This window comes from Phascolarctos cinereus, unplaced genomic scaffold (genome assembly GCF_003287225.1).
Source record: "Phascolarctos cinereus isolate Bilbo 61053 unplaced genomic scaffold, phaCin_HiC Scaffold_726;HRSCAF=1367, whole genome shotgun sequence".
NCBI classification, from domain to species: Eukaryota; Metazoa; Chordata; class Mammalia; order Diprotodontia; family Phascolarctidae; genus Phascolarctos; species Phascolarctos cinereus.
Genome location: NW_027556098.1, coordinates 174,679,213 through 174,690,010, shown reverse-complemented (window position 1 = coordinate 174,690,010; position 10,798 = coordinate 174,679,213). Strand labels below are relative to the sequence as shown.

Below are 10,798 nucleotides of genomic sequence, written 5' to 3'. Positions count from 1 at the left end.
TAATCACAGTGATGTGAAAATCTTCCCCCATTGTGTGGGAAGATTTTTTGGGCAGAAGAGTCACCAATAAGAAGTCCAACCTTGACTGAACTTAAACTGTTCTGCTTTTTTTCTTCTGAGATTCTTCCTTTCCTCTGCTTCTGAACCTACAGATGCACTAAAATGGCCCGATTCTGCATGAGGCCTCTCATGGCATGCGAGAAAGTAGGTAAAAGTTTGTAACTGTAGGCAATTTTGAAGTCAGAAGATATCAGCTTCCCCCCTTCCTCCTCCAGCTCAGAATTAAGCCACTAAGAGCTCATGGAGAATGGAGCTTTTTGGAAAAAACCAAAAAACAAAAAACACGTATACACAATGGCCACACCCTCTTAAGGACCTGGTGGAAAAGAGACACAGTTTCCCTTATTCTAAATGCCACCTTAGCTCTGCCTCCTTCTCAGAAAGAGAGCTTGGGGACCCCAGCAAGTAGGTCATTTCTCAGCCACATTCCCAGAATAACACAGACGAGGTTATAGCATCGAGGATATTAGAGCCAAAAGGACCTTAGAGATAGGTATTTGTGTGACCAGTTTGTTGAACCTGGAGACAAAGTAGCTTGTTTTCCAAATTTCTTCATTCCAGCTTGCATAGACCTTTTAAAATACTCATTATGTCATCTGAAGTACTTACTATCTTTCTCTCTCAGCTTTGCATCATTTACAGATTTGATAAGCATGCCATGTACATTTTCATGGAAGTCAGTCCTGGCTGTTTCTCCAGTTTCCATTACTGTAAATGACAACTCTGGAGGTCATCTCTGGGCTGTAAGAGGAAGACTTTATACTCCTCCCTATCTTGTTTTGTGAGGGGGGGGTGGATGGGAAGGGAAATTGTTGACTAGAAACTCATAAAGTCCAGAATTTTAAAGCTGGAAGCAACTCAGCTCTCCCAATTCATCCTTCCCACAGTTGCCAAAATAATCTTACAAGGCACAGGTTGCTCTACTGCTCAGAAATCTTCAGTAGGTTGTGCTGTGTAATTATAATGACAAAGCATGGCCCTAGAGAAGAGATGAGAAAATGCCCCTCCCTCCTCTTATTGGAAAGATGAAGGTGGTCAGATGTAACTGATGTGTCAGTTGGTTTTGCTGAACTGTTTGGCAGTTTTTGTTTTTTAAATCTTCATTAGAAGGGAAAGTTCAATGGACAGGGCATAGTAAGGGGTATATTTGGAAATGAATGTGACATAAAAACAAAAGGCATCAATAAATCTTTTTTTTTAATTCAGTGGTTCCCAAATGTATATAAGATACAATACAACCTCCTTAGCCTATCATTAAAGGTCCTCCACAATCTGATTTTGATTTGTTTCCACCTTGTTTTTTCACATTACTCTCATTTTTGAATTCCAAATTTCAGTCAAATTGAACTACCAGCTGCTTACAGAACTAAACATGCCATCTCCTGCCCCCATGCATGGCTGAAAGACAGATTCTAAAGCCAGAAATGCACTTTCTCCTTATCTCACCTCTCAGATTCTTCGCCTTGTTTCAAAGCTCTGCTCTGGTGCAGCCTCTTCCATGTACCCTTCTCTGATTCCATTTTCCCTCACTTCCACACTTGCTTGCCCTGACAACTGAAGACTAAACAAGGGGGAAATATGCTTATTGCCCCAAGGGGATTGGGGGGGGGGGATGTGGAGGTGTCGGGGGAAGCATTCCCTAGCTGTTAAGACTAGGAGTCAATGGAACCGAAGCACAAGAAACTAGGGAGAGGCAACTTCCTACTCCATAGAGAGCAGAAGGAATGGAACCCACCAGCCCAGAGCAGATACCAGAGAAAGGATATGCAATCTTCACTGCTTCTGAGGGGCTACTCAGTTATGGAAAAATACCTAGCTTCCTATGAAGGTATATTAGAAAATCCCAAGACTCAAACCTCTAGAATGGAAACATAAAATCATAAGATGTAAACGCCTGAAGAGCTAGTGGAAGATGTGAGAAATTAGGGGATGAGGAGGGATTTTAAACCCATCAATGTTGAGGCCGAGGAGATGAAGAGGGAGGGGTATAGATGCCTGGATCCTTCGCTCCAGACTGGTTTCCTTTAAAGTCCTCTGGAAAAAAATGGAAAGGGTAGAGCAGAATGGGGTGGGGGGGGGAGAAATGGTGAGAGATGTTCAAGACTCTCTCCTTCCCAAACCTGGGTGGGTCTATTAAACCTCCCAAACAGCCGCAGAACCCATTTTCTCTCCCGCAGGGAGGTTTACCAACCCCCACCACCACCCCCGCTTTCCTCCCAAGCCCTCCTTCTCCAACTATCTTCCTGCACCCCCACCCCAGCCAATTCCCTACCCAGAAGCTGATTGGTGGAGCTTCTCTGCCCCTCCCTCTAGTCCCCAGTCTGAAACTGCGGGCTCTGAGCCCCCTTCTAGGGCTTACAGACAACCTCTCATCTTGCTGAGGAAGCAGTGGCGGAGACGGAGGTAGCAGCGGAGAGGCTTGGCCCACAGGTAAGCGTCCGGTACCGGCCTCAGGTCCAGCTCTGGTATGATTCTAGGGGGCAGGGGGCAGACAGAGCAGCGCAGCCTGGGCTTTCAATCCTGAGCCATCTGTCCCTGGGCAGCTCCCTCTGCCCGTTCCACCACCTGGGGAATTCCCCAAGGTGAAGAAGACAGTCCTGGACGACCCCGGTAAGAAGGGTTCCCAAGAGGGGGTGGCGTGCAGTGCGAGGGGACCCAGAAAAATAGCTAGCACTGAATGCTGGCAATGTGGAGCGCTTCATTGGGTAGACAGCAGTCTGGGCAGCTGCAGAACAGGGGAGTTCGCTGCAGAGGGAGGAACAGAAGGTTGCAGGACAGGAGAAGCTTAGGATTGCACTGAATTGGAGAAGATTGGAGGCCCGAGAGAGAGAGAGAGAGAGAAGCACCCCGCTTTGCCTGGAGCCCCCTCCGTTCTACCAGCTAAAGGACGGAGCTTCACCAACCGCGGGGAACCGGAGAAGAATTGGGGGTTGGGGAGCTTGGGGCGTGGGCAAAGACAAGCCCCTGACCTTGTCTCACGTTTAGCTCGCAACCCCTCTTCCCAGCCCTTAACAGACACCTCACACCTCACACCCCTATTGAAATGGGAGTTTGGATCGGGGATCCTAAAAAGCTTCCTCGAGATTTAACCTGGGGAATTGAGACTGGCAGACTTCAAGCTCTGCGGGTGAACGGACTGCGGGAATAGGGAGCACCCCTCGGTGCGGGAAAAAGCTGAGCCGCAGTACCGGGGGAGGGGAGAGGGCAGGCGGGAGGGAGGGGCTGGAGGAGGGAATCCGGCAGAAGGGGGAGGGGTCTCGTACTGGGAGAGGAGGGGAGAAGAGGACTGAAGAGACTGGGAAGGGAGGGATGCAGAACTAGGGAGAGGAGGAGTATGGTAAGGATGTGGGTGAGAGCAAATGGGACTGCAGAAGACCTACTGAAAGCTAGGATAGGAGAGAAAATTAATCCAACCTATGCAACCCATCTTCTACTCTTCTCCTCTCTTTCACCTCTCCTCTCTTCTTCCCTCCTCTGTTCCCTGTTCTCCCTTCCTATCCCTCAGTTTCCTCTCTGCCACGATCCCGCCCCCTCGCTCTCATCTCTTCTTCCTGATTCTGCTGCGCTGGCTTTCTCTCTCTCTCTCTCTCCTCTCTCTCTCTCTCTCTCTCTCTCTCTCTCTCTTTCTCCCCACCCCCACCCCCACCTCTCTTGCTCCAGTCTCTTTTTTCCCCCGGCTCCCCTCCCTCCTCCTTCTCCCCTACTCTTTTTGGCAGATTGAGCCCGCAAAATGATCCCTTTCCCTCCCCCACCAAATCCCTCAAAACTCAGACTCTGGGGAGACTAGTCACTTTGTCTAAACCTTATCATTTTCATCTTTGTTGCCCCATTTCTCTCACAGCTACATTTGAGGTGATAAAAAGCTAATAATATCCAAGGTTGAGGACCAGGGACGTGGAAATTCTGGCTCCTCAGAGTCATCGTGGTGTGCCCCCAGCTCCCCAACACATATGTGTTCATGACTTTCTGAGATCCTCGTCCCCTCCCAGTGCATCCACCCCACTTGACTAAGTCCCACACCTCCCCCCATTCCACCCACCATACCACCCAAAGGATGTGTCCACCACTCCCAAGGGCACACGCATGTGTTTGCTTTCCCTCAAGCACACGTGCGTGTACATGCTGACACCTGTCCTGGACTGCAAAAATTTGCTTGGACCCTTAAATGCCTTGGGGATGCCCTAGGATTACTCTGAGGATGGTGTGTTCTGGAAGAAGGAATGGGCACGGCTTGTCAGTATCTAACAAGGGAAGACATGGGCACAGAGCCAGTAGGGTGGATCCCCCTGGAGTTAATCTGAGAAACTGCAGCCGGAGGGGAAAATGGGGAGGAAGAGAGGAAGAGAGAAGGGAGGTGGGGAGATAAGAGAAAGGAATGGGAGGATCTTTCCTTATTTGGAAAGACCATTAGCCTCCACCCATCTAGAAGTACATCTAACACACACACACACACACACACACACACACACACACACACATTTATCCTCCCCTGTGCAAACACATCTGGAAATACCATTAGCAACTCCCATACACACACCTGTGAGTACCTTTAACCTCTTCCCTCCCCCTAGTATGCACATACACCACTGTGGGCAGGTCACTTATTCCCCTAGCCTGGACTTTTCCTGGTAAGGAGAGAGGACCTGGTATCAGCCTAGCCCACTCACCAATAAGATAAGAGACAGGTATCTATTTTTAAAAAATAGATACTTTGGGCATGCTGTCTTCCAAGATAGAGCATAAGCAACTAGACGGCAGAGGCTGTGTCCCCAGCATCTAGCGCAAGTAGCCCCCTTCTAAATGCATGCAGATTGATTGACCATGGGATATATGTACTTAGTGGTCTGGATGACAGGCTAGGGTAAAGAAAACCTAGGTTCAAGCTCTCCTTCTTTCACTGAGTTGGTATTTGATCTGCCCCAGTCACTTCATACCTAGGCAGGAGATATTAGGGTCACAGATTTAAAGCTAGAACCTTAGAAACCCAATCTTCTTTCCATTTTACAGAAGAGGGAACTTAGACTTAAAGGTAGAAGGTGACTTGCCCAAGATCACATGAGTCATAATTATCAGAGCCAGAAGCTCTGAGAACCTGGGAACTCTGACTCCAGACCTAGTATTCTTTACATTATACCCTGACTGCCCTTACTATTATAAAGCTTAAATGAGATGCTGCATGTTGAAACATTTTACAAAGTGCTATGTAAACCTTTTCAAAGTAAGGTACCTCCCCAGCTAGTGAATGCAATCTTTCTCTCAGGAGTCCCTCTGGGCCTGGCTGGTGACACTTTTGCTGCTCCCTGAGTCTGCACCCTCATCCTGACATGTTGAGTCCCAAGATTGGCATCGCTGTCCTGCTGACAGGTAGCAGGTTAAGGGGTAGTGGGGATGGGTCTCTCTCTTCCTCTAGGTTGGTTTCATTGGGACTTCAGAGCTATCTCTCTTTCTGAGAACAGCGGAGAAGAGCAGACCCAAAATCCAATGCATAAAAGAGGTGATATCTGCTCATGAAGAGACAAGGAGTATGGCATGATTCTTCAGGGGTCATATGAGGAGGGGTGGGGGAGGGACATGGCTTACATGGAACACACCTCACCTCTTCCTATTGCCTGCCTATTCCCAGGAACAAAAAAAGGCAAAAAGCGCCAGCCCTCTTTCAGCTCTCTTGGAATGGGGATGGGGGATTCATGAAGGAAGTACATTTCTTTCCGGGCCCCTTTCTCCCTCTAAGCTCCCTCTCTCTGCCCAGCCAGCTCTGGGGTGGTCCTGAGTCAAGTCCCAATAAAGGGTGGTTGGGTGCATGCACCAGTCTTGCAGGTGGCCTATGGACAGAAGGTGAATGATCTGACTGCTTGTTTGGTGGACAAGAGCCTGAGAGTGGACTGCCGATATGAAAATAACACCAAGTCCCCCCTTCAGTATGAGTTCAGCCTGACCCGAGAGAAACAAAAGCACGTGCTGAACTCCACAATGGGAGTGCCTGAGCATGCCTACCGGAACCGGGTCAACCTCTCCATCTCCCATAACTACATGGCCCTCTTCCTGAAAGACTTCAACCAAAAGGATGAGGGCATCTACTCCTGTGACCTGCGTGCTTCTGGGGTCCCCAGCTCCTTTGTCAGCAAGAACATCACTGTCTACAAAGGTGAGGGGAACCCTAAAGGCCAGGAGGATAGGAGACGGTGTAGAGAGAAAGTGGGCAGTGGAAGAATGAGAAGAGAGAGAGTCCCAGGGCTCAGCAAAAATAAAAAGCCCCTGAATGGAAGGAGAAAGGTTTGGGGAAAGGAAGAGGTTTCTCTAGAGCAAAAAACAAAATGGAACCCCTGGGATGGAAGTGGGATAATCAAGACTTGGCCAGCAGGCTTGGAGGGTTTCCCAGGACACCAGAGTTCCATGGGGCTTTGGGGAGAGGATGATGCAGTCCCATTCCAACTGGGAAAGGACATCCTGGAGTCCTTTGGACTTTGGAAGGAGAAGGAGAGGAGTCCTGTCATAAAGAAAGGGTATTCTAATTTCTCCAACTCTTCTCTCTCTGCCTAAACTCACTGTCACCTGATGCCCCCTTCAGTTTGATTTCTGGGCACTTTCAGTAACCATTATGTGTCTTCACTCCCCAAAAAGACCATTCCTTTCTATGACCTCTTCCCTCTTCTGCTCTAGAAAGTTATGTTCCAAAAAAAAAAAGAAAGTTATGTTCCCCCTTGGGCAAGAGGGGAAGTAGCTGACCCAGGTCTGGAGCTTTGGGTATGTCCCACCATACATGCCAATGCCCACATGCTGCTCCAAGTTTCAGTTGGGCCTAGCTCTTCCCCCTCCCCCAATATCTTCATTCTTACATGATATCTTTGCTCTCTTCTTTCTCATCAGATAAACTGCAAACCTGTGGGGTCATGAGCCTGCTGGTCCAGAACACTTCCTGGCTGCTGCTGCTGCTGCTCTCCCTCCCCCTCCTACAGGCCACGGATTTTGAGTGTCTGTGATTGGCTGGGGGACATGGAGGAGACAAAAAAGATGAGGCCAAACCCCAGGAGCCCCCCTCTCTCTGAGCTGGCTGTCCCACTTCACCCCCCACCCTGGGGAGGTGAGAGGAGGCAGGGAACCCACCCCTATAGAGGAATCCTAGTTCCGCATGCCATCATTCAGCTACTCTTCCTCCACCTTGCCGCCTTGCAACCCACAATCCCCTTACCTGGTACTACCGGCTGCATTTTTGTATTTGTCATTCCAGGGCTGCTTCTGTGATTTGTTTGAGGTTATTTTTCTTCTTTTCTTTCCTTCGGAAGTTTTTAAAGCAGGGAGCAAGGGGGCAGAGGAGAAACCAAGCCAGCTTTTGGATTGGCAAGGATGATTCGCTATGACCTCAAGAGAGGCTCCACAGAGGATATACATGGTGGCATGGGGGAAGGAGGCACTTGGGATCTTCTTTCCCTGCCTGAGTTTAGGAGGACAGGGAATGATACAGGGGAAGCAGTAGGTGAGAGGTGTCATGTGTCAGCAGCATCCCACGGCCAAAATGGGAAAAACATGGGAACCATTCCTGAGTTAAAGGAATCTAGATTCTAGGTTTCCCAAGCCTGCCATGTTGTTTTTACCTAGCTGAAAAGAACCACACTAGAATGGTCAATTGGAAATGCCTCCATCTTACCACTTTCAGAAAATCCCTCTCTGGCGAGAAACCTAGGAACAAATGCAGAAGGGCCTAGAAAGAGAGGGGCATAGAAGTGGAGAAAAGAGGGGGAGGGAAAGCTATACTGAGCAGTTTCAATGAACTGCCTGAGAAGTGCTCCCTCTAGTCTCTGCATCCAACCCTAGCGAATGGGGGCCTAGGATAAAGACAGGGACAGTGAATCTCCCAGTACTCCCTTCTCTGTTATATTCATCTTCCTCACCCTCTCACCCTCCACCCTTGACTTTCACAAAAGCTTCCAGAATTCAAACCCAGGAGCTGATGAGCCAAGTCAGGCTGTACCCAGATAACTGGATCCTTCCACACAAAGGAAGCCTCCTGTTTGAAGAGACTAGGCAGTGAGCTAATGGCATAGGTGTAGGTGGTAGCCACGTCCCTGAGACAGCACCTCTTCTGGGGCATTCCTGTCCCCTTCCCTATTAATTGGACTGCTCAGGTATCTCTGGCGACACCACAGACCCACGCTGGAGTTTTCTGAGGAGTACAACAAGGAAGACCAATAAAGGGTGCCAATCTTCATGAAATGAGGTCTAAAAAACCAGAACCCAGCTCCCCACGACCACTGGCATTGCTGTCTTGTCCTGTGATCATGTGTATTGTAACCACAGCTTGTTGTGTTATGGCATCTAGGCAAGGAAAAAACTACACAATAAAGCCACGCCTCTGGAGTGGGCTGCTGTTGTTATCTTGAGGGGATGGGAGGGAGTTAGGGGCAAGGGCAATAATCATTAACGTTTATATAGACCTTTAAGGTTTACAAGGCACTTTACAAGTATTATCTTATTTGATCCTCATAACAACTCTGTAAGAGTTAGGTATTATCATCCCCATTTTGCAGAAAATTGAGGCTGAGACTTGTTACGTGATTTGCTCAGGATCACACACCTAGCAAGTGTCTGAGTTGCTGTGGAAGGGTGAACTTGAAGGAACAAAGATGCTTCTGCCCTCTGACCTGGACATTTCCACAGCTGTCATAGAATAAAAGGTTGGACGAGATCTCAGAGACCATCTAGTCCAACCCCTCATTCTACAGAAAAGAAAACTGGGATCCAGAGAGGGATAATGACTCATCCCAAAGCCATCAATCTTCATCATTCAGTTCAATTTAGATGTATCTTATTCATCATTTGGATCCCAATAATAATAGTTAGCATTTCTATAGCTCTTCAAAGTTTGAAAAGTGCTTTGTCAGTGCTATCCCATTTTATCCTCACAATAACCCTGGGAGAGAAGTGTGATTATTGTCCTCCTTTTACAGATAAGAAAGTTAAATGAGCTGCCAGGGTCACAAAGCTAATAAGTGTCTAGGGCAGCATCTGAACCCTAGTCTTCCTGATTCCAATTGAACTACCAAGGTGCTACCGTAGTGCTTAATGTTTATTCAATTCACCAACTACTTGAGGTGCCTATGGGCAAGGCCAGCATTACCTATTGGATTAATAAGTATTGATTGAGGGTCACTGTGCTTGAATGCATGGAGTAAATTACACAGGGTCTCTTCCTCTCTAGTGTAAGACTAAGGGGCCTATGATGTCATCATCATTAACAATACTAATAATGAAGCACTGGCAGAAGGGAGGGAGTACCTTGTCTCTGGGTCAAGAGAACTTGGGTGTAAGTGACACCTCTGACACCCACTAGCTGTGATGCAGGGCAAGTCACTTAATCTCTTAGTGCCTCAGACAACTAAGAGCAGAAATTGCAGAATAGTTACAGATGTGTGTTACCGGAGGATTTGCTTTCTTTTGTTATGAGTTGAAAAGAGAAGCAGAGAGAGAGAGAGAGAAAGATGGATGAAAGGAAGGGAGGAATCTTTGTCTTCAGTCAAGGCTCAGATAAGGTTCCATATCCTCTGTGAAGCCTTAGCTGATTCCCCAGGTTGTTAGAGCTGTCTCTGCCTCAATTCTCCTTCAACTCCACTTATTTGTATATATGTTGTATGTCCCCTCCCCAGCTACACACACACACACACACACACACACACACACACACACCCCAGTAGAATATAAGGTCCTTGAAGACATTTACTATTTCATTTATGTCTTTGAATCCCCAGCACCTAACACAATCTTGCATGTAATAGGCATTTAAAATTTTTTATCTTATGTTTATTTTTATTACATTTTGAGTTCTGAATTGTCTCCCTCCATTCCTCTCTCTCAGCCCCACATTAGAGAAGGCCAATTTGACACATATATATGGAACCGTACAATACATACTTCTATATATCAGTTCTTTCTCTGGAGATAGATAGCAGTTTCCTTCAAAAGTCCTTTGTAGTTGATTGGAATGATTGTATAACTCAGAACAGCTTAGTCATTCAGTTATTCTTCGAACAACACAGCTGCTACCGTATAAGAAGTACTCTTGGTTGTACTCATTTCACTGCATTATTTCATGCAAGTCTTTCCATGTTTTTCTAAAATCAACTTGCTCATCATTTCTTATAGGCCGGTAGCACTCCATTAACATAATAGGCATTTAATAAACATTTGTTTAATTGAATTGACTCAAACCTAACTGTTCCAACTTCCAGTTCATTGGTCTTTCCAATCAGCTAGGAACATCCCTGGGGGCAGTGTAGGCCTGTGGAAAATTACACTGTGTTCCTTACCCCCACCCCAACCCCTCAGAACCACGTTCACCTTTTTTTATCTATGCAAATTAACATAAAGGGCAGGTTTGAGGGAGGTTTGTGAAGGGAGCAGGGGAGAAGTCAGTTCCCACTGATAAATATAGTACAGGGGAAATTGAGGGAGAGATTTACTAATACCTCAAGTCAGAGGGAAGAGGCAAGATAGGGGAAAGTTTCATTGAGGTGGTAGCACCTGTGGGGATAAAAATCTGCAATGAGGAGAAACTGAGGCACAAAGTCTGAGCATGATCATTTATTAGTGAGGCTAGCAGCTGCCAATAAGTGAGATCCCAAAGCCCCTCAGTGGCCAGAGATGCATTAGAGCAGATGAAGCAGTCTTTTATACAACTGGTTGTATAAGGTTCAGTGATGCTACACTAGGATTGTGATTGGTCTAGAGTAGAGGTGGAATACAG

General features: G+C 47.3%; 1 protein-coding gene across 1 annotated transcript; it reads left to right on the top strand.

The window, feature by feature from the left end:
• Positions 1 to 2,381: 2,381 nt before the first annotated feature.
• Positions 2,382 to 8,415, top strand: THY1 (Thy-1 cell surface antigen). The gene is made up of 4 exons (XM_020984841.2): positions 2,382 to 2,490; positions 5,321 to 5,424; positions 5,870 to 6,205; positions 6,928 to 8,415. The coding sequence occupies exons 2-4, from the start codon at positions 5,385 to 5,387 to the stop codon at positions 7,038 to 7,040; spliced, it is 489 nt and encodes a 162-aa protein (XP_020840500.1). The 5' UTR covers positions 2,382 to 2,490; positions 5,321 to 5,384; the 3' UTR covers positions 7,041 to 8,415.
• The last annotated feature ends 2,383 nt before the right edge of the window (positions 8,416 to 10,798 follow it).